Source organism: Watersipora subatra, chromosome 8, assembly GCF_963576615.1.
Source record: "Watersipora subatra chromosome 8, tzWatSuba1.1, whole genome shotgun sequence".
Lineage (NCBI taxonomy): Eukaryota > Metazoa > Bryozoa > Gymnolaemata > Cheilostomatida > Watersiporidae > Watersipora > Watersipora subatra.
This window is the reverse complement of record NC_088715.1, coordinates 50,305,114-50,329,284: the sequence shown is the minus strand read 5'-3', so window position 1 is coordinate 50,329,284 and position 24,171 is coordinate 50,305,114. Positions and strand designations below refer to the sequence as shown.

The following is a 24,171-nucleotide window of genomic DNA, read 5'->3' as shown; positions in this document are numbered from 1 at the left end:
ACCCTAATTCAAGCTCCTTCAAGTAACGAAATATACAGTTATGCATATGTTTTGACTTACCCATTTCCGTTAACAGCTCCATTGCCATCTCCACCGTTATTTGAGCCATTTCCATTACCGTTGCCATCTCCAGAGTTTCCATTTCCATTGTCATGGCCATTGTTGTTACCGGTGTTGCTGTTACCATTGTTGTTTCCATTAGAAGATCCTACATTGGAGTTACCGTTGGTGCCACCATTGTCATTTCCAAGGTTGGACAGTCCATTGGCATTACCATTACCATCACAGTTGTTACTGTTTCCATTTTCAACACCATTGTTGTTGCCGATGTTTCCATCCCCATTTACATTACCATTGTTAGTTCCATTGTTTTCTGCAAATACATAATCAAATCTTGCTTAATATTTTAACAACACTTTTTTTACCTTTAAGTTAAAACTTGTAAAAAATTACTTAAATACTTAGTTCCTTAATAAGACATGAATACTTACTGTTTCCATTGTCGTTTCCGTTTCCACTTCCTGCGTTCTCCACACCATTAAAGTTGCCATTTTCATCTCCGCTGTTTAGATTGCCATTACCGTTACCATTCTGATCTCCACTGTTGCTGTTACCATTGGAGTTACCGTTACCAGCACCGTAGTTCTCATTTCCATTAGCATTTCCATTTGCTTCTCCTTTGTTACCATTTCCATTGGTATTACCCTGGTTCTTACCATCATTACCTAAAAAGAAATTTGTATTTTTAAATAGAAAAGTTTTAGATTACAATATGAATAGTCAGTGTATACTTTAAATTTTAATATTGGTAAAATATATATATATTATATTATATATATATATATATTGGTAATAATAGGCAAATGACTAATACCAAAGTTTTATATAGCCTAAATTAGTTAAATAAAAATGCTATGAAACTACATACAGTAAATATTTGCTTTCCACATACAGTGAATATTTGCTTTTATTTAGTTTCTTTAAGGTCTTCAAGCGCGTCAAACATAATAGAATAACTTACCATTTCCATTGGCATTTCCATTGAGGTCTCCCATGTTCATGTTACCATTGTTGTTTCCATTGACATCTCCAGCATTAGCATTGCCATTCTCATTTCCATTCTCAACTCCCTCATCATGGTTTCCATTAAAGTTACCATTGTATGTACCATTGTTGGAATTTCCATTTCTGTTACCGGTGTCATGGCCATCATTTCTAAAAAAGTATTAGAATAAATAATATATCTTTTAAATCTTGGAAACTCTTGAACTGGAGGTAAACTTAATAACTGAATCTGAACGGCAAAAAATAGTTATAAAACTTACCCATTACCATTAGCATTTCCATTATCTGCTCCATTGTTTCCATTTCCATTTACATTACCAATTCCACTTCCAGTGTTGCTATAATAGTGAATTATTTAACATAAGTAAAATGTTTCAGCCATGTTAGTTGTTTCTGCAGAACAGATTTGCAACTTTAAAACAAATGAGTTAAGGTTTAAATAGCTCTTACTTGTTGCCATTGACATTTCCATTTGAGACGCCATTGTTACCATTTCCATTCTGAGTTCCTCTTGTGTTTCCTGGAAAAATATTACCTAAAGTTAGCTATTTTGGACAAAGTTCATGACTTTTTTGCTAAATTAATTAAACCAACAAAACTACAGGTGATAGATAAAACTTACTTTTGAACTGTTAAGCCAGCTAATTGTAATCTACTACATCTACTAATATGCTCAATATTGCTTATAATTTCTCCAGAATCTCATCCGGCAGTGTTCAGAAACTCTTGTTTGCCTCTCTGCTAAAATAACTACTTCTGATAGTGTGTAACTACTCTACTCACCAACACCATTAGTGTTTCCATTGTCTGATCCAGATTGAGTTGGATCCCAAGTTCTGTAGTTACTCTGTATAGCATTAGCTCTTTCTCTCCAGTCGATAGTCATTGCTTGTGATACGACTAACACGGTGATGAAGGCGCATATGATCTGAGCAAATCGAGTCATTCTGCAAACATAGGTGAGAGTTTAAAACCTTGAATTAGGTTAAAAGTTTTTTTAACTCACAAGACTGTTGTTATAGCAAACTCCAAAACCACATGATTAAAAATATCAACATAAAATATTGTGGCAGTATCAGTGATATACCAAAAACTTTGACTTACCCTAAAAGTTCTGGAAACAATCTAAACCTAATAAAACTTAAATGTACTACAAATCAGATCAACTGATAGTGTAAGTTGTATTTCCTTTGTATGCCAGTGATCAACACTGTTTGCTATCTCTGCGCTTAGTGACTCTCTTCAAGCTCAAGTTCTGCTTATAAGCAGATATCTAATGGAACAATGGTGAGTCACCAGATGGAATCAGTAACCTATCCGCCAATCAAACAGGTGGTGTGTGATGATTGATAGATGTCAACCAGACGTCACATTTATTGCTAGGGAAGATTTAGACCACCCATTAATAATTAGATTAGCGCTAGCCTTTTGCTGGAATACACTTGAGATGCGCTTACAGCTTGCAAAATAGGTCACCATGGAAACTGTGAGCCCTAAAAAGAACACAAAAAAATTTGGTTTTAGAAAATTCATCAAGCTTCCCTTTTTATAATATTTATAGGTCTACACGCTTTATCCGTGATAGGTTGTTTCTGGCACTGTAATTAAGAAAGAGGAAGCATAGTTTTCCTCACAACTCTTTACTTATTCTACTCAGAAATTTTCCGTTTATTCTGCAACAAATTGTGTTGTGTACATTTTAGAGCCCATAAAAAACATCTAAAAGTGGTTTAAAGGATCATCTCATATTTGAAAACATCACAGGGGCTAGAGTTGCCTTCAAGGTTCAATTGCTGCTTTTTCCATTTTAAATTATTCTCTGTAGCATCAGCATTATGTTGGTTTTAAATAAAAAAAGCCCAGTTGCGTTTTTTAAACTACTTAGCGATCATACTTGCCAATCTTCTTCTATACCGCTAAATCTGTAAAAAAACTTAAGAAAAAATACGTGTGCACTGTTTATGTTTTTTTTATGCTTTCTCGTCTACATATATGAGAGAGTGAAATTCTTTTTATTCATTGTCCAAATACAGTTAAACAAGTGATACCACTGCCTATTCGTTTCTTGACTGCTGATCATTGTTAACTGCATTTTAGACTACAATCATACAAGCGCTTTAATTGTCCACAGATGTTACATTTAGCTTGTTTTAATTGATTATCACGGTGGAATAATATTAAAAAGGATGTTTTGTTAAGCCTAATTTTTGAAAGAGCGCACTTTGAACATACACTTATTAGTACAGTAATCTGCAAAACTGTTTTTAACAGCAAATGCAATTAAACTTTGTAAAAAATTCTTTTCTAAAAATATTCAGGCTTCTGTCTCAACGATTATACTAAAAACTTTGTAATAGTTCTAAATTGTTCTATTAATTAGTATTTAAAAAAATTCCATAAACTAAAACAAAAGTTTGGATACAATTTAGTTAAATATTTTTTTATAATTTGATAATATGATTGTAGAGGATGCCCCGATTCTAATTTCACCAGCCGATTCAGATACCGATTCGATATACCGATTCTCATTGAAAAGTAATCCGATTCAGATACCGAATCAAATCTTTTGGGTTGCATAGATAATTGTTAATTTTATTATGTAAATATAATGCAAAGAAAATGTAAATATTGCTGTATTATTTGTTTGTAAGTATGTAAAAAGACATACATATATATATACATTCACATACTGCCATACCGTGCATCTAGTAACAAAACAGTCCATGGTCCTTGAAATCTGTTATTAATAATGGAATTACTGTTAGTGGTACAGCTTTATCTGTGATAATTAAGTCTTTCTTTTACTGCTGAACAAACTGCTGCGCCTGTACTGTTTAGAGCAAATAAATGTTTCGTTTATTTACCATGAGTGATTCAATTATCTCAGGGAGATGTCTTTATCTTCTATCACTATCGATGTAGCCAGTAGTACTGGAAAAGGACTCACGTGCCACAGATGATGAAGGACAGGCTAAATACCGATAAGCCACTGAGGTTATTTTATGCGATACAAGCCATACATCATATAGTCAGGATCAAAAGAGAGATAAATAACTTTATGCATCGGCTGCTCAAATTAACTTCGTAATGCTAGTAAATCGAAACATTACACTGCATTCTTGTTTCTCATGATTGTTCTTTTGTTCGTGATTGGCTGCAATAAATCATATCGCTGTAATTAGAAAATACTGCACTTTGTGATTACGTCCTGACTAAAGCCAAAATATTCCTCAGCTGTGTGGATGTTTATTAGGCTATAGACATGAATTAGATTGTGTGACAGGCTCTGAATTCATTAGGTAAAAAAAAGGAACTTGCAGCTGATAATTTTTTGTTAGTGTAGCAGGCTAAAAAACGGTTTTCTGCTAAGTAGTTGACCTGTAAAAAGTATCTGAAGTTTCCAATTTTTTAAGGAAAGATCGGTCGATACCGATTCAGATACTTAACACCCATATCGGCACCGATACCGTTTCCGATATTAGAATCGGGGCAACTCTATTAATGATTGTAATAGCCTAATAGGTGGGTTAAATAATAAATTTTTTTTTTAAAATGCTACCACAAAATCAAAATTTAATTCACTAGAGTTTCATATTTTGGTGCTTGTCAAAACTAAACAAAAAGTTCATTGGCTTATAAACTTTCCGCAAACATAAATAGAAAAACTATCATGCTAAAATCTTCAAAAGAAAACAAATATTACCACCTCTTGCTTTTGCGTTCAGGCCAAAATATATACATATAGATTGTAGACAATTTTCCTGAGCAAACCAAACTCTATTTTTATATATGGCTTTTGCAGTAAAGGATTTGAAACAATAATATTTACTTCACAGATTTTGCTGCATTAAACGCCTTAAAATACAATTGATATATGCTCAAGTACAACTGACTGTGAAATTGTTAAGGTTTTGTTGATTTATCTATTTACTTATATATTTGATAAACCAAGTAAAAGCTTTTTAAAAGTTTAAAAAAATTAAAGTATTAAAAGTTATAAAAAATTTTAAAGTTTCCTGCTAAACCTAAAATTTATCTGAAAAATTATATAGCTACAGTTTTAGCTTAATACTTTAAAGTGTTATTCATTCAAACTTCTAAGTATTTCTCTTTCTGTATGTGCATATTCTGTGAAGCCGCTGGCATTCATGGTTCTCCCTTACTTCCTAAAAACATGACTGTTCTCGGCAGGTTTCGACAGTGGTTTTGACCTTCTGTTTGGTGTTTTGACTTCCGACATCCTTACTAGCTAGCTGGCGGTTAGCTTGCAGAAGAGCTTCTCCGCCGTTTGTCAGGTTTTGTTTTTAGTCCTGCATGGTTGCTAGCCACCTATTCTCATCAACACCGATATACGGGCTTAGCTCAGTTGCGATGATAGTTGGACATCCTTCATAGCACCTCCAATGATCCGTAAGCGAATTGAACCACTGACCTATCAATCAAAAGTCAACGCCCTAACCAGTAAACAACTGTTGTTTCCTTTTGGGTTCTTACTGATTCAAATACAGTCAAACCGCCACATCCAAAGTTATATAATCTGCATTACCTACTTCTGTGAGGGTGTCATGGCTGTCTCTACATTGGATCAATTATTTACGTAGAAATCCATATTAATTGTTTTAATTGCGTGTAGTTCCTACAAAATCCTCTTTTAATTCCAAAATAAACACCAAAAATCAGTAAATACTAAAGATAAATATGCTAAAAACAGACTATACAAATGCATAACATAAAACAGGCATTCATAAAGTAAGGTTACATTGTCACATTGTCTTAAATCAATAGAGAGGAGGTGCAGAATTTGTAAGTCAAAAAAGTAGAGCGTACATAAACAGATATGGTGATAATGATACACAGCATAAGTTGCTCTAACTTACACCAAGCAGAACTCAAACTAACTTAATCACCCTTTTTAATAATTTTTGTAGCTTTCAGTTTTACCATGAACACTTCAGACTATTTTGGCTCATTATTTTTTTATAAAAATTTGAATGTTTTATTTTCAAAGTTACGCTTGATGAAGTAGAGTCTAATATTTAATCACAATTTCCACCGTTTAGTGAAAAACCTGCATGTTTCAGTACGTTTAAGTATAAAGATTTATTAGGATTTTGCTAGTTTCAGCATTTTAATAAATACAAGTTTTAGAATTAAAGATTTTATTAGAAATATTTGTGTTAACCATTATGATAACCTTCAATTTTAATTTGTTTGCTACGAAGAAATCAAATATGGAAAGAACTAAATACGTGCTTTCTATTTTTAAGGTAAATACGTAATTTATATTTCTAAACCATGTTTCATAAGCGGTTCAAGCAATTCTAAACACTTAGTTGCTTATTGATAGGTTTGGGTTAAATCTGAATTCCATCACTTTTTTGTCATAAAGTTTGCGTTTACATATGATAGTTAAGACACGAACAACAAATATTGAAATAATTTGACTTCACATGTCAAAGTTTGTTTGTATATAAGCATGACAGTAATATAATGTATACCTGTAGAACCTGTTAAATGCAGGTTTTATGATACACACAAATATGTAACGTTTATTTTAATCATAATAAGATGCATTCCAGATAAACTGCTAATAATTTTTTGAGTAGGCACACGTGTATACTACTGCAAATCTTTTATTTTCATTAAAAGTGTGGGTAATCAAAGGAGATTAAATGAATGAGTTTAATTTTCAGTATCATAAATGTCTGCATTTTACCCACTGTCTTTTCAAACCACAGTGTCATTAAACATTTAATATTTAAAAGGGGTTAATAATAAGTAAATAAATACATATAAAGCGATAGTATCATCAAATGGCAAGAATAGGTGTTGATAGCTGTCCAAAAAGGCTTTGGTAATACCTTTAAAGTTGAATCAGAGATTTCTTATGAGTTTTTCTATCTCTGTGCATTTTGTGTTGGTTGATATTTATACATTCAAAGGCGGTAAAAGGTTATTAAACTATATCAGTGGTTCTTAAACAGGATGAATTCCCCCTGGGGAGAATTTTGGGATTTTAGGGGGGAGAGAATTTGGCAGTTTGCCAAAGGGGATTTCCATGGCAGCAATTTTCTTATATAAAGGGCAGCGAGGAGTGAATGAATTTCAGTAGTTTCAACAAAGCCAAAATCTAAAATTGGTGAAAAAGTAAGGATTGCTACACTACATGCATATAAAAACCTGCAATATTAATTGTTCAGTTACCGATTTAGTTTGCACAAACGTATAACATTTTGACAATTTGCCCTGTAGCCTAACATATGTATGATGTTTTGCTCATTTAGATATTGAGCGTCTTCAAATATTTTGATTGCATATCCCATATTGTAGGTGTTAGAAATGTCAAATACAAAGAGACGAACATATGACGATTCTTACCTTAATTATGGATTCACTCGTATGATTAAAAGCGGCATCGAAGTACCACAATGTGTTTTGTGCATGAAAGTGCTCGCTAACGACTCCATGAAACCACATCAACTTAAGCAACACTTAAAAAATAAACATGCAGAACACATGGATAAATCAAAGCTGTTCTTTGAAGCTAAAGAGAGAGAAATCAAGCGGGCAAAACTGGATTCTACTGGCAGCTTTCATATCCAGGCACAGGCCATTACCGAGGCATCCTATGCTCTGTTTTACCGTATCGCCAGAGATAAAAAGCCACACACCATTGGTGAAACATTAGTTAAACTTTGTCTGCTAGAGTGTACTAAGATTATTCTCGGAGACACAGCCTCTCAAAAGATAGCTGATTTATCCCTCTCAGACAGCACAGTCAAATTGAGGATCGATGATATGTCTGCGGACATAAAGAGGCAAGTAATTGAAAAGAACAAGTCATCTCCCATGTTTGCCATTCAACTTGATGAGTCCACTGATGTTGCTAGCATTTCACAGCCGATGGTGTTTGCACGCTATGTACACAGAGAGACAATTGAGGAAGAATTTCTGTTCTGCAATCCTCTAACAGAGACCACCACAGCTGCTGATGTTATGAACCTGGTTTCCGACTTCTTCGGCAAAGAACATCTGGACTGGGGCAAACTAATTGGAGTTTGCACTGATGGTGCTCCAGCCATGCTTGGCTGTCGTGCTGGATTTGTGCAGTTGGTAAAAGAAGATAATCCTTTAGTGGTGAGTACCCATTGCTTTATTCACAGACAAGCTCTAGCAGCAAAAACTCTTCCCAAAGGATTGCAGAAACACGTTTCTTCAGTGATTAAAGTAGTAAACTTTATCAAAGGCTCTGCCTTGCAAACACGTCTCTTCCACAAGTTATGCAAAGATATGGATGCTGTGCACTCATCACTATTGTTTCACACCAAAGTTTGATGGTTTTCAAAGAGTAACATGCTTCTGCGTTTCTTCAATCTACGAGAAGAGATCAATGAGTACTTGAAAACTCATAACAAACCCAAACTACTGGCTTCAATGCAGGTGGAAGGCTTCCATCAGCATCTTGCTTACCTGGTTGACATATTTGGTTTAATGAATGAAGTGAACACAAAGATGCAAGGTAGAGACAGAAGTGTGTTGAATGTAACTGATAGTATCAATGCATTCAAAGACAAGCTCAAACTCTGGGTGGAAAGACTGTCTACTGGAAATGTAAGAGTTTTATTTCCAGTTCTGCATTCATTAGTTGACAAGAAAGCTCCTTTCGCTTCTCTGCTAACCGACATGAAGCATCACTTGAATAGCTTGATAGCAGAGTTTGAGAGATACTTTCTAAAGTTAGATCCTAGGACAGAGCAATTGATGAGCCTGACCCGCGACCCTTTCAGGCGCAATGTCCATGAGATTCCGGAACAGCTTCCGGAGGAGCTTTTGGAGCTTACAAACAACTCTGCATTAAAAGAATACTTCAAGGAGCTGTCAATAGAGCACTTTTGGGTTCAGGCCCAACGATTGTATCCCAACATAAGCCTGGCAGCTTTCAAGATGCTCATACCATTTGCTTCCACATATCTGTGCGAGTCAGCATTTTCAGCAATGCTAACCATAAAGAGCAAATATAGAAACCGTCTGGAAGTAGAAGCTGACCTACGGTGTGCTCTATCCACAACAACTCCTAACATCAAAATTTTGGTCAGCTCCAAACAAACACAGAAATCGCACTAGTCTGCTGACTGTCTTACAATGATAGATAAATTGAGTTTCAATATTCATCCATTTTTAATATTCCATGTAAATATGACTGTAATAAATGCATATATACATGCAAATATATGTATATAAGTTATATATGTACATAAAGTTCCCTATCTAGTTGCAGTGCATTATTTGAAGAAGTTGGGAGGGGGTAATTTCTGTCTTTAGGTTTGGAAAAATGGGAATGGGGCAAAAAAGGTTAAGAATCACTGAACTATATACTGGCAACTCATTTGTAAAAAAGGTAACTAGTGTTACAAGCATCTACAAACGTCTTTAGCTGGTGATTATATTTGTGTTAGATCCAATAATGTGAAACCGCAATAATTGAGAAAACTTTATGGCTTTTAACAGATGTATTAACTTCCCATCAAATAGTAGCCAATTAGTCCTGCTTCACTTTTTCACACCATGTCTTAGCCACTGAAGGTACCAATTTATTAACTCCAAAGAGCTTCTTCTGTCCAAATTTAAATATGCCTGTGAATTACGGTAAATAACATATATTTATTTAAACACATTTGAATGCTCACTCACTGTAGAATATCTGCCCTACACAGAATTCATAACTTGATTCAAACACAACAAAATAGAACAGATAAGACATTAAATAAATTATAATCTGGCAGGAAAATAGACAGCAAAATAATTTTGCCTTGTTTACATGTTTGCACAACTAAACACAAAAACACAGTGTGTTGACAATGATGAGCAACAGTTAGGACCAAGTCTTGAGACAATAACCCCAAAGATTGTCGCTTACAAAAATATAATAAATCTTTGGCCTATAAAATAATTTAGTAGTTTTTTAAACCTAAAGTCTCTTTGAGGTCACATTTTTCTAATTTTTTGATTATGTGAGAGCTATTCCTCCATCTGAAGAGTCGTTGAGAAAAATTCTGTTTGACTGCTTATTACCAGTATTTTGATCTGCCACTTCCTTGGGAGAGATACTTTCTCCATGCGTTGGGATCTACTGTGTAAGAGACAACTCCACCACTGGAAGAGCCAGAATCATTGTTTCCGTTGCCATTTCCTGTTAATAAAATGTAAAGAACACATTAGCACATGCTCTGAGAAATAGGTTTTGTTATAAAGTTGAATGTAAGCCACTAGTAGGACTCCAAACACCAGCGCAAATAAATAATAATAAAAACTTACTACCGTTTGTATACAATAAAACGTATTATTACAGAAATACTAGATGTGAAGAGTTGATTTTGTTGGTAAAAGAACACCTTCACCAAAAGTTTAGGTATGAAACTTTAGGCTAATGGCTATCTAAAGAGAGTTATCAAACGTATTATCTGATGAAATTATTATTTATGTGGACTTATTCTTGAAATATAGCTGCAAAAGCCATTGATAATTATTTCTGTCACTTGATTGCTCTAAAACTTAATGATATTGTGGAGATATAATGAAAGGCACATAGTGATAACTTACCACTGCCATTGTTAGAGCCGACATTGCCGTTTCCATTGTTGACACCATTACCAGAACCAACATTACCATTTCCATTTCCTTGTCCGTTACCATTACCATCATTGTTGTTACCATTTCCAACGCCATTGTTTGACCCCTCATTGGCATTTCCATTGTCTGTAGATTACAGAAATAAGAAATGATTAGATTACGACGAATATGAACATCATGTTGCAAAAAGCGTAGAGCTATTCAAACATTGTTTTAAAATATTTCTGCTTTTATTATTTGTTTTTATTACTTACCATTTCCATTGTTCTGTCCATCATTGGTGTTTCCATTTCCTACTCCATTACCATCTCCATTATTTACATTTCCGTTACCTAAAATATTAGATGCAGTGTTATAAAAAGAGTTGTTCACACTAGAGAGTTGCTCACGTTAGCTATTTCAGCTCATTCCTTTTAACATTGATGAGAAAGTAGTACCCTAGAACTGCCAGTTTCTGTTTAAAAGACAAGCCAGTAAAAAAGCCTTTCACTGAATGTTTTACATAACGTCATGCTCTTACTTTACTCGCACTTGTAATTACAGAGACCTGAATTTTCTGCCTGAGCTTTGGAATTAATACTACGCCATTTGTTTTCCAAAGTAAGACAGATTTGCATTCAAGTAACAATGCGATGAAAGTAAGTATTTGCAGATATTTAAGAAAACTGATGCAAGGTTAAAACATTTGCTTACCTGCGCCGTTGTTAGAACCAATGTTTTCATTTCCGTTATCTTGTCCATTGTTGCTGCCATCATTCACATTTCCATTATACACTCCATTTGCATCTCCCTCATTGTTGTTACCTTTAAAACAAAGAATAATTTATAACGTTCTTTAAAACAGTGAAATCTTTGTGAGATTGCAAACAAAGTACCCAGCACATAAATAAGTATTTTTAAACTGTAAAGCATTGTGGTTTGTTAGAGGAAATGATAACACTCTGACTTACCATTTCCAACTCCATTGTCACTACCCTGGTTGGCATTGCCATTTTGTCCTCCATTTCCACTGCCAATATTTTCATTACCGCTCTCTCTTCCGTTTCCGCTGCCAGCGTTTAAATTTCCGTTGTCAACACCATTGTTGTTGCCAAGGTTATCATTACCATTATCTAAACCATTTTTGCTGCCAGTGTTTTCATTGCCTATAAAATATATCAACATTTTAATAAGCTGCAGTAAAACTCAAAAGAACTTTCAAATTCAGAGTTCTCTTCTCTAGAGTTTTAAAAGTCTCCTATAACTCAATAATCTACTTCGTTTCGAATTTCAAGGATTCAATGCTCACCGTTGGCTTGGCCGTTGTTATGTCCATCATTGAGGTTTCCATTGTCTTGTCCATTCTGACTTCCTTCATTGAGATTCCCATTGTTGTTACCGTTGTCTGACCCATTGTTGTCATTTCCATTACCAACACCTAAAAATTTAATATAGATTTACTAAAAGTGCAGTTATTCTTTATGTAAAGAAAGTAGTAAAACACAACAGGATATGTCTACCATAGTCAGTCATTTTCATTTGTCAAAACTTTTTGCACCGATTGCAACCTTATATGCAAAACAACAGAAATGACCAAGAGACCTGTTACAAATTGCTAAGTTTCAGTAAATTCGTTGGTCGAGTCAAAGCCAGATACAGCTAAACAGCAAAAAAAAAACTACTCTTTTCAAATAAATGTTTTAATTTTGTTTCAGTTCTGATATTCTCTTTAAAATAAATTCTGTTAGGGCTTCTAATCTTAACTTATTTACTAAAAGAGATACTTTGTGGAAAAATCTTTTGGATTTGTGAATGCCAAAACTGGTGATAGTTCCTTACCATTAGCATTTCCCGCATTTTCATTTCCATTCTCATTTCCATTGTTGCTTCCGTAGTTACCATTACCGTTGATTTCACCATTGCTGTTACCAGTGTTATCATTTCCATTCAAACCTCCATTATGATCTCCGGAGTTACTGTTTCCATTTACTCCTCCATTTCCATTGCCATTGTTATCATTTCCTGTACAACAAAATGAAATTATAGCAAGGTGATGACTTAAACATTTTTAGCAGCGAGAAGATTTGTAACCTATCTGTTAATCAGTATAACACTATTACTTACCATTGCCAACTCCATTGTCATTGCCGGAGTTTCCATTTCCATTTTCTCTACCATTGTTTGAGCCAGTGTTGCTGTTACCGCTTCCAGCACCATTTCCATTTCCAGTGTTTGAATTTCCGATATCATTACCATTGTTGTTTCCGTAGTTTTCATTGCCATTTCCAACTCCGTTAGATTCACCATTGTTACCGTTTCCACCGTTGTTGCCATTGTTGTTACCACTGTTGCTGTTACCACTATTAACGCCGTTGTTATTTCCAGCATTGCCTAAAAATTAAAAATTTGTTTCAAAGCTTTTTCAAACCTTTCTCAAAGTTGATTATCTGGGGTTACACAGTTTATCCAATCAAGTGCTTGTTTCATTGAAAACTTCTACTCACTGTTGCCAACAGCATTGCCGTTGTCAGAGCCATAATTGCCATTTCCAACAGTAAGACCATTGCTGCTTCCACTGTTTGAATTTCCAACACCATTTCCATTGATGTCTCCATTGTTAGAGTTACCGCTGTTGGAACCATTAGAGTCTCCAATGTTGCTACCTCCATTTCCATTTCCTGTTGAAATATCAATAATTGTAAATTTTTTAAAGATACCATTTTTCAAGAGTTTTGAAGACTAACATTCAAGTACAAAGCTCAAGACTTTAATGTGGTTGTGTATTACCATTGTTGTCACCACTGTTTCCATTTCCGTTTGCGACTCCGTTATAGCTTCCTTCATTATTTCCACCATTGCCGTTGCCATTAGAGTCACCATTGTTGCTGAGAATAGACAAAATAGGTTACAGCAGATTGTTTAATCGCTTGTGGTTAAACATCTTTCCAACCCTAATTCAAGCTACTTCAAGTAACGAAATATACAGTTATGCATATGTTTTGACTTACCCATTTCCGTTAACAGCTCCATTGCCATCTCCGCCGTTATTTGAGCCATTTCCATTACCGTTGCCATCTCCAGAGTTTCCATTTCCATTGTCATGGCCATTGTTGTTACCGGTGTTGCTGTTACCATTGTTGTTTCCATTAGAAGATCCTACATTGGAGTTACCGTTGGTGCCACCATTGTCATTTCCAAGGTTGGACAGTCCATTGGCATTACCATTACCATCACCGTTGTTGCTGTTTCCATTTTCAACACCATTGTTGTTGCCGATGTTTCCATCTCCATTTACATTACCATTGTTAGTTCCATTGTTTTCTGCAAATACATAATCAAATCTTTTAACAACACTTTTTTACCTCTAAGTTAAAACTTGTAAAAAATTACTTAAGTACTTAGTTTCTTAATAAGATCTGAATACTTACTGTTTCCGTTGTCGTTTCCGTTTCCACTTCCTGCGTTCTCCACACCATTAAAGTTGCCATTTTCATCTCCGCTGTTTAGGTTGCCATTACCATTACCGTTCTGGTCTCCACTGTTGCTGTTACCATTGGAGTTACCGTTACCAGCACCGTAGTTCTCATTTCCATTAGCATTTCCATTAGCTTCTCCTTTGTTACCATTTCCATTTGTATTACCCTGGTTCTTACCATCATTACCTAAAAAGAAATTTGTATTTTTAAATAGATAGAAAAGCTTTAGATTACAATGTGAATAGTCAGTGTATACTTTTATTTTTAATATTGGTAATCATAGGCAAATGACTAATACCAAAGTTCTATATAGCCAAAATTAGTTAAATAAAAAAACTACGAAACCCCATACAGTAAATATTTGCTTTCCACATACAGTGAATTTTTGCTTTTATTCAGTTTCTTTAAGCTCTTCAAGGGTGTCAAACATAATAGAATAACTTACCATTTCCATTGGCATTTCCATTGAGGTCTCCCATGTTCATGTTCCCATTGTTGTTTCCATTGACATCTCCAGCATTAGCATTGCCATTCTCATTTCCATTCTCAACTCCCTCATCATGGTTTCCATTGAAGTTACCATTGTATGTACCGTTGTTAGAATTTCCATTTCTGTTACCGGTGTCATGGCCATCATTTCTAAAAAAGTATTAGAATAAATAACATCTCTTTTAAATCTTGGAAACTCTTGAACTGGAGGTAAACTTAATAACTGAATCTGAACGGCAAATACTAGTTATAAAACTTACCCATTACCATTAGCGTTTCCATTATCTGCTCCATTGTTTCCATTTCCATTTACATTACCAATTCCACTTCCAGTGTTGCTATAGTAGAAAATTATTTAACATAAGTAAAAGGTTTCAGCCATGTTACAAGTTTCTGCAGAACAGATTTGCAACTTTAAAACAAATGAATTAAGATTTAAATAGCTCTTACTTGTTGCCATTGACATTTCCATTTGAGACGCCATTGTTACCATTTCCATTCTGAGTTCCTCTTGTGTTTCCTGGAAAAATATTACCTAAAGTTAGCTATTTTGGACAAAGTTCATGACTTTTTTGCTAAGTTAATTAAACCAACAAAACTACAGGTGATAGATAAAACTTACTTTTGAACTGTTAAGCCAGCTAATTGTAATCTACTACATCTACTAATATGCTCAATATTGCTTATAATTTCTCCAGATTCTCATCAAATAATGTTCAGAAACTCTTGTTTGCCTCTCTGCTAAAATAACTACTTCTGATAGGGTGTAACTACTCTACTCACCAACACCATTAGTGTTTCCATTGTCTGATCCAGATTGAGTTGGATCCCAAGTTCTGTAGTTACTCTGTATAGCATTAGCTCTTTCTCTCCAGTCGATAGTCATTGCTTGTGATACGACTAACACGGTGATGAAGGCGCATATGATCTGAGCAAATCGAGCCATTCTGCAAACATAGGTGAGAGTTTAAAACCTTGAATTAGGTTGAAAGTTTTTTTAACTCACAAGACTGTTGTTATAGCAAACTCCAAAACCACATGATTAAAAATATCAACACAAAATATTGTGGCAGTATTAGTGATGTACAAGAAACTTTGACTTACCCTAAAAGTTCTGGAAACAATCTAAACCTAATAAAACTTAAATGTAGTGCAAATCAGATCAACTGATAGTGTAAGTTGTATTTCCTTTGTATGCCAGTGATCAACACTGTTTGCTATCTCTGCGCTTAGTGACTCTCTTCAAGCTCAAGTTCTGCTTATAAGCAGATATCTAACGGAACAATGGTGAGTCACTAGATCGAATCAGTAACCTATCCGCCAATCAAACAGGTGGTGTGTGATGATTGATAGATGTCAACCATACGTCACATTTATTGCTAGGGAAGATTCAGACCACTCATTAATAATTAGATTAGCGCTAGTCTTTTGCTGGAATACACTTGAGATGGGCTTAGAGCTTGCATAATAGGTCACCATGGAAACTGTGAGCCTTAAAAAGAACACATGTAAAAAATGGATCTTAAGAGAATTCGTCAAGCTTCCCTTTTTATAATAATTATAGGTCTATACGCTTTATCCGTGATAGGTTGTTTCTGGCACCGTAATTAAGAAAGAGGAAGCATAGTTTTGCTCCCAACTTTGTACTTATCCTACTAAGCAATTCTCTGTTTATTCTGCAGAAATATGTGCTATGCGCATTTTAGAGTTCATTGGCATAAAAATAGCTAAAAGTGGTTTAAACGGACCATCTCATATCTGAAAACATTGCAGGCGCTAGAGTTGTATTCAAGGTTCAATTGCTGCTTTTCCATTTTACATTGTTCTCTGCAGCATCAGCATTATGTTGGCTAACTCTCTTAAAACTTTTTTTTGTAGCAAAGATTCTATGTTTTTTGCATGTAAAAATTGAGTAGAAGAAGGACTAAAAAAACTACCATTTAGATAAGTTATAAAGTTCTCAGTTTAAGCTGAAGACAACTTCATTATTTGATTTGGCAGCTAGCCGCAACCTTGAATAAAAGTATAGCAGAAAATATTGATAAACTATTGGCTTGAATGTGCCAAAGATTACGTTTAATTATTCATATTTTAGTGGCAGTCTTTTCTAACACAATGACATGGCATTAAACTTCACTATAATAAAAGCCATTTATCTGTTAATCCATGGGTTAAAAGCCGTAGTTAGAAGCTATATCATATAGGATTCAAACCCTCAACATTCCTCTTCACCACACAGCATGCTACTACCTGCGCTAATAATACACCTTTGAGTATGTTAGAATTATTGTACACACACTTATTCTCTGTCCTTTATTAACAAACACACCTGACAATCTCTCACAGCAGATCAGACTGTCAGGGTACCATTGGTAACAAAAATAAGTTGGTGAGCCAAGTTATAGCTTAGATATACAAAGACTCCTCATAGACATCTTGGAGTACCCAGATTTCTTTTTAATAACCAGAAAAGTTTCTATAATGTTTTTATGTTTTTGAGGTGTTTATCAAAATACATACTTTGGACCAACTTGCTCATTTTCCATCTAGCGAAACAGCACTCTATATCTGCTTCTTAAGCATTCAACTCTTTCCTTAACTGTGTTATGAAACAAAAAGTTGCTCTCATTCTCGCTCTCACTCTCTCTCATTCTCTCTCTCACTCTCTCTCACTCTCTCTCACTCTCTCTCACTCTCTCTCTCTCACTCACTCTCTCTCTCTCTCTCTCTCTCTCTCTCTTTCTCTCCCTTTCTCACTCTCTCACTCTCCCTCTCTTTCTCTCTCTCACTCTTTCACTCTCTCTCTCTCTCACTCTCTCTCTCTTCTCTCACTCTCCCTCTCTCTCTCTCTCTCTCACTCTCTCACTCTCTCTCTCTCACTCTCTCTCTCTCTCTCTCTCTCTCTCTCTCTCTCTTTCTCTCATCTCTCCCTCTCTATCTCGCTCTCTCGTCCCTTCTCTCTGTCTCTTTCTCTTTTTCTCTCTCTCCTTCTCTCTCTCTCACTCTCTCTCACTCACTATCTCTCTCTCTCTCTCTCTCACTCTCTCTCTCACATTCTCAAACTATCTTTCTTATTATTAATTTTTTTCTCGCTTGCAGTTGATTGTTTTGACATTCATTTTTCTACATTCATTTTTCTATCTTTATCACTAGATTTCATGCAACTCTGCATTCTGCTTTCTGTTACCAGCTGTTTGTGTCTAGTTCTTTAAACTTCACGTTACGCTTTGAAACATTTTGGTGTTTAAGTTTAGGTCTACCCCGATTCTTCTATCTTTTGTAGAGTTGTGATTATAATAGTTGTCGCAGTATTTGCTCACTATCCATCTTACCATGCTGGTGTTCTTAACCTTATCTTTTCAAGTGAGATTCATTATGCTGCGTATTTGCTACATCATGAATGCATGCAGTCTCTTTGCTTTTGTTTGATATGCTGTCCAGGTGTTAGCTTTATATAATAGAGCTGTTAGGACTACAGCTTTGTATATTTCACATTTAGCTTGGATGGTTACATGCTTATTCTTTCATATATTTTCTACAGAAAGCGCTGACAGTTCCGATTTTGTGACTGCTCGTCATGGATTTTGGCTTTGCAATAAGCTTTGTTTTACCTTGTCTGCCAAAGTACATGTATCTAAAATCTGTACAGAGATTAAGCAGCTTATTGTCTATCAGGGTATCTGTAGGATCTTATGGTGGATGTAGAGGCCGGTACAGACATTGCGTTTTCATTATGTTTATCTTTAGGTCACTTTTTGATGCTGATTGTAGCATCTACAAGCCTAACTGATCAATTCACCATTCTTTGGGTTTTCTATTTAGGGTTTGCCACCGCAAGTAGTATATCCTGGTGTTAAGTTCCTTGGGCCTATTTGTTCATAAGATTTGGTGCAGGAGAAAATCCAGTTTGATGCCCTTCTTTATTCGACCAATGGTTCTTCTTTGATTCGAACCACTGACCTACTGATTGTATACCAGTGCAATAACCACTGAACAACGACTAGCTTAACAGCTCAATACTTTCCGTAAATTCTTAGTCACAAGTCCTATCAAGAAAACCTTGGTAAACGCATCATGTTTGGCAGCATTCAAAAACTCCAGTAACAGATACTTTCATCAAAAGCTTTTCAAATATGTATTCTCACTGCAATTGCACTTGTGAAGTGATTTTTAGTGCGTTATTCTTTACATACATCATAACACGTTAAAAAATACTGATATAGGTATCTCACAAAGATGGTACCATTTTCAATATTAATATATGCGCATTAGCTACGAAACCCTTTTTCTTATGTTACAGGTTTACCTAACTGGAAATCCTGAACTTCTTGTATAGAAATGATACCAATGAACCGTGGGCAACATTTGCATAATTGAAATGAAAGTTGCGCCACAGGAAGCATAAGTTGAATTTGCATAAACAGATAGGTCTTCTGATTAAACCACAGACCCAGATGTTATCTGATGCAAACATGCTCTAAAACATCAATTTTGCCTTGCAATACTGTGACCTAGAAATTGTAAGAGACTATTACAGTTTATTGATGAAAATGTAATAAACTAAATTGTATAACAATTAAATGGTTATTTTTACGAAATCATTATATGAAGCTCATTTGCTACAGCAGTGACAAATTTTATGTTCTGTTCACGATGAGGATTTGAGCATCTGGTGCACTTGTTTATGTCATTTATGATATGTCTGGCATGCGATAGATTTTTGGCCTTGTTTGCTAAACCTTACAATCCAATGAAGCGAAGCATGAAACATTGAGTATCAAACAACAGGCGTGTAAACTGTTAGAAACCTACGAGAAAATCTGCTAAATATGTTATTGGAGTGATATTGTCTGAAGCGTACATTAGCTCCTAGCAAAGGGGTTTATAAAACTGTTGCACTGAAGAGTTTAGAGGAGTCTGAAAGTCTCACTATAGTGCAAGTAGATTTATTTTTAACAGAGCTAGATTAAAGAATGACACAAAAGAAGAAAAAGAAAAAAAACTAGACAAAGAAAGAGAAAGTTTGAAAATAAAAAAACCCAATACAAGATGAAAGAAACTAGATTTAGAATGAAAGTGAAAAGATAGCTGATAAAGGCAAAAAAGAGAAAACCAGAAAGAAAGCAGAATAGACGAGTAGATTAGTAAAAAGACAAAGAGGTCAAGCAAAGAAAAGGTTATGGAATAGAAAAACAGCATTGGAAGTATAGAAAAAGGTTTAATAGACAAAAAGTAGAGAAAGCTAATAAGACGAAATAAACATTAGCCAAAAAGCAGAAAAACAAAAAGACAGAAAAACGGAAGCCTAAAATGAGAGGATCAGAAAGAGGGAAACAATAAGGATCTGGTTATATGTTGTGAGAAAGATCATAGAACAGTGCATTCACATCCTTCTTAGAGTTTCAGGCATCACCTCACTAATCCTATCAACTCATCATATGTGCTATCCTGCAACACTTCCACTTTTTCATGTTTTGCGAATCTCAATTGCATAATCTATGTCAGAAGTGGAAGTATGTGATGCAACACCCTAAGGGACATTCTATGACTTCATCATTATTTCTGACGTTATTGGTGCAAGTCTCTAAGAAACTGTAAATGCCCGTCTGCACGTAGATTCCTGGTTGTGATCAACAAGCTTACAAGGGTGACTGATTCTCATTTTTAGCAAGCCCATGTGAATCAGGTCCGCATGTTTTTTGAGGCTTGTTTTTTCAGGTCAACCTAGTTTATAGCAGAACAACATGAGCAAAACAAAATTATTGATTAATTTTAGTAATGTCAAATTGAAACAATTTGTCTTATGGTGAATCACTCTACACAAGTAGGCTAAAGCCTGGTTCCCATATACACCGCAAATCACCAGCGACAGCTCTGCAGGCTACTAGCGATGAAATGGGAACCTACACGCTGGGTACCGCTGAGTACTACTGGTAGTTGGCGGTGGTCAAGGCAAGAGTTTGACGCTGTTCAAATTTTGCGAAAAGCCACAGGCGAAACCTTCCCGAAATGGGTTGTACATGTGAAGGTCACCATTATCTAAGCGGCATGGCAAGTGAACATTTTTATGCAGTTATTAGCAATGCAGCTTAATGTGGACAGAAGCCGCCGAGCCCAGCGTCACAAGCGTTTTGCTGCGCAAAATTGCCACCAAGGTCTCGCAATCGATATGTGAACCAGGCTTAATTCATTGCCATCTACTCAAAATCAGACACTGCGTAACTAAATATAAAGTAGCATTTGCAGCAGTAGCAATAGGAGAACTGGTGGTTAGCAATACTCGCAACAGTAGAAGTAGTAGTCGTTGCAACTATCGCAGTGTTGGTAATAGTTGTAGTAGTACTAGTAATAGTAGTAACAATAGTAGTAGTAGCAGTTACTGTAGTACTAGTAATAGTAGTAACTGCATATTGCAACTGGTATGAGTAATTGCAGTAGTAGTAGAGAGAGTAGTATTATTAATAGTCCCACGACCAAACACGAGCGAAGCGATTGTTTAGGAGCTTTATGACAAATGCATATGGCGCACACAACTCCCGAAAAATTATCCGTCAACGACCGTTACCAAACCCTAGTACAAAAATCCTATCAAAAAATTTAACCATTTTTGTGTAGAGTTGTTTAAGTATAATAATGATACAAAACACATGTAAGCATATTTAAATATGTTACCAAGTCTTTGAAAAGCTTCTGCACTATCCTAAAACTAACCCATCTGATTGGATTATAAATAAATAGACAGATTAATTTGGCCTAAAATTGCTATAAAAACTTGACAAGCTTTTTAAATCAAAATTAAGTCCAGCCAACGAAACGCCAATGAGGCCGTGCGACAAAGAATAGAACCATTAAGTCGTGTGCATTTCACGAGAAAAATGTGCACATTTCACCAGTCTATGGCATTTTCCAATTGCCGAAGGTTTCTGTAATTAATGTAGAAGTACCGAAAAGTAATCGTTTCCTTTTTGCCGATTCTACAGGACTCTGACATTTTGGACACTTATAATGAGTACTTTGGTATTCCAACTGATGTACAAAGCAGTGAAAGTAAAGAAAATGACGATGATATTTTTCTAACGATTCTAACAATATTTAATTATAAGAATAATTATTCGGTTTTATAGGATTATTATAAGATTTAATTATAAGAATATTCATTCAAATTTACAAGATCAAAGTGCGTATATAGCGACCGATGGTGTGCAATATGTTACTGTTATTATTTTTCTAAAGATTTTGAAGATGATACTGCGGCTGTGCCCAATATTGCGGTACCCAATATCGCCGTACTGCCAAGCCGTTTTTAATATCTGCAAAATTAAGTAATAGGCCTACATTTTCTTATAGATATACATCTATTTCTATGCCGGCCAGCTAAAATATGTTTAGATTTTTAAATTCAGCGTATTTTTTTAGATATAAATACAGAAATCTAGATAAATATCACAAGTTCTTGATATTGGTTGCTATGACCAATGATATACAGCCCCCCATTCAGCCTGTGTATATTACACAGCAGCTTGCCATTTTACCTATAATATTACATTTCTCCTATTGCAGGGGAGAGATATAAACATATAATCTTTTCCTTTCATTATTGCTGTTTTTTGTCCATAATAACATCCAATACACTACAGCTACCATTGCAGCTACTATTGCAGTTCCCCTATTGCACTGCAGTGCCATTTGACTGCTAATTTGATAGCATTTCTCCACCGGCCGTACCCTTTCTTTTTCCATTATAACTTTGGTCGGGGGTTGTATGACAGGGGAATTTCTAGTAGTACTAACAGTAGTAGCAATAGTAGTAGTAGGAATAGCAGAATTAGTAAAAGAAATAGTTGTAGAAGTATTGATAGTACTTTTAAAGTAGATGTACTGGAAGGGGAAGTAGAAAAATATTGGTTGTAGTATAAGTAGTAGTGGCAGTAGTAGTATAAGTAGTAGTGGCAGTAGTAGTATAAGTAGTAGTATAAGTAGTAGTGGCAGTAGTAGTATAAGTAGTAGTGGCAGTAGTTGTACATGTATAAGTAGTAGTGGCAGTAACAGTATAAGTAGTAGTGGCAGTAGCAGTATAAGTAGTAGTGGCAGTAGTAGTATAAGTAGTAGTGGCAGTAGCAGTATAAGTAGTAGTGGCAGTAACAGTATAAGTAGTAGTGGCAGTAGCAGTATAAGTAGTAGTGGCAGTAGTAGTATAAGTAGTAGTGGCAGTAGTTGTATAAGTAGTAGTGGCAGTAGTAGTATAAGTAGTAGTGGCAGTAATAGTATAAGTAGTAGTGGCAGTAGTTGTATAAGTAGTAGTGGCAGTAGCAGTATAAGTAGTAGTGGCAGTAGCAGTATAAGTAGTAGTGGCAGAAGTTGTATAAGTAGTAGTGGCAGTAGTAGTATAAGTAGTAGTGGCATAAGTAGTATAAGTAGTAGTGGCAGTAGTAGTATAAGTAGTAGTGGCAGTAGTAGTATAAGTAGTAGTAGCAGTAGTTGTATAAGTAGTAGTGGCAGTAACAGTATAAGTAGTAGTGGCAGTAGCAGTATAAGTAGTAGTGGCAGTAGTAGTATAAGTAGTAGTGGCAGTAGCAGTATAAGTAGTAGTGGCAGTAACAGTATAAGTAGTAGTGGCAGTAGCAGTATAAGTAGTAGTGGCAGTAGCAGTATAAGTAGTAGTGGCAGTAGTTGTATAAGTAGTAGTGGCAGTAACAGTATAAGTAGTAGTGGCAGTAGCAGTATAAGTAGTAGTGGCAGTAGTTGTATAAGTAGTAGTGGCAGTAACAGTATAAGTAGTAGTGGCAGTAGTTGTATAAGTAGTAGTGGCAGTAGTAGTATAAGTAGTAGTGGCAGTAGCAGTATAAGTAGTAGTGGCAGTAGCAGTATAAGTAGTAGTGGTAGAAGTTGTATAAGTAGTAGTGGCAGTAGTAGTATAAGTAGTAGTGGCATAAGTAGTATAACTAGTAGTGGCAGTAGTAGTATAAGTAGTAGTGGCATAAGTAGTATAAGTAGTAGTGGCAGTAGTAGTATAAGTAGTAGTGGCAGTAGCAGTATAAGTAGTAGTGGCAGTAGCAGTATAAGTAGTAGTGGCAGTAGCAGTATAAGTTGTAGTGGCAGTAGTAGTATAAGTAGTAGTGGCAGTAGTAGTATAAGTAGTAGTTGCAGTAGTAGTATAAGTAGTAGTGGCAGTAGCAGTATAAGTAGTAGTGGCAGTAGTAGTATAAGTAGTAGTGGCAGTAGTAGTATAAGTAGTAGTGGCAGTAGTAGTATAAGTAGTAGTGGCAGTAACAGAATAAGTAGTAGTGGCAGTAGTAGTATAAGTAGTATTGGCAGTAGTAGTATAAGTAGTAGTGGCAGTAGTAGTATAAGTAGTAGTGGCAGTAACAGTACAAGTAGTAGTGGCAGTAGCAGTATAAGTAGTAGTGGCAGTAGTTGTATAAGTAGTAGTGGCAGTAACAGTATAAGTAGTAATGGCAGTAGTTGTATAAGTAGTAGTGGCAGTAGTAGTATAAGTAGTAGTGGCAGTAGCAGTATAAGTAGTAGTGGCAGT

At 35.3% G+C, this 24,171-nt stretch overlaps 2 protein-coding genes across 5 annotated transcripts in view; one reads left to right on the top strand and one right to left on the bottom strand.

Annotated features, from left to right (window-relative positions):
- LOC137401397 (uncharacterized protein DDB_G0283357-like) overlaps positions 1 to 24,171 on the bottom strand; it is a 47,527-nt gene that overhangs the window by 14,560 nt on the left and 8,796 nt on the right. For 2 of the 4 annotated variants that reach the window (XM_068087726.1, XM_068087727.1), the window contains exons 16-25: positions 12,799 to 12,824; positions 12,514 to 12,696; positions 11,984 to 12,112; positions 11,646 to 11,840; positions 11,389 to 11,499; positions 10,950 to 11,027; positions 1,326 to 1,350; positions 1,022 to 1,215; positions 492 to 725; positions 61 to 373 (exon numbers count right to left, since the gene is read on the bottom strand). In XM_068087726.1, coding sequence (XP_067943827.1) covers positions 61 to 373; positions 492 to 725; positions 1,022 to 1,215; positions 1,326 to 1,350; positions 10,950 to 11,027; positions 11,389 to 11,499; positions 11,646 to 11,840; positions 11,984 to 12,112; positions 12,514 to 12,696; positions 12,799 to 12,824 — 1,488 coding nt within the window. Of the gene's footprint in view, positions 1 to 60; positions 374 to 491; positions 726 to 1,021; positions 1,216 to 1,325; positions 1,351 to 10,949; positions 11,028 to 11,388; positions 11,500 to 11,645; positions 11,841 to 11,983; positions 12,113 to 12,513; positions 12,697 to 12,798; positions 13,066 to 13,178; positions 13,353 to 13,461; positions 13,560 to 13,682; positions 13,996 to 14,102; positions 14,337 to 14,595; positions 14,790 to 14,899; positions 14,978 to 15,089; positions 15,160 to 15,422; positions 15,587 to 15,743; positions 15,867 to 24,171 lie in introns of those variants that run through there. The other 2 variants (XM_068087729.1, XM_068087728.1) reach the window with 2 other exon arrangements.
- LOC137401879 (mediator of RNA polymerase II transcription subunit 1-like) lies at positions 20,535 to 23,223 on the top strand (the record flags this gene model as incomplete). Its single annotated transcript, XM_068088354.1, has 4 exons — positions 20,535 to 20,572; positions 22,866 to 22,921; positions 23,010 to 23,017; positions 23,155 to 23,223. Coding segments are annotated over exons 1-4 (171 nt in total), but the record flags the coding sequence as incomplete, so codon positions are not given.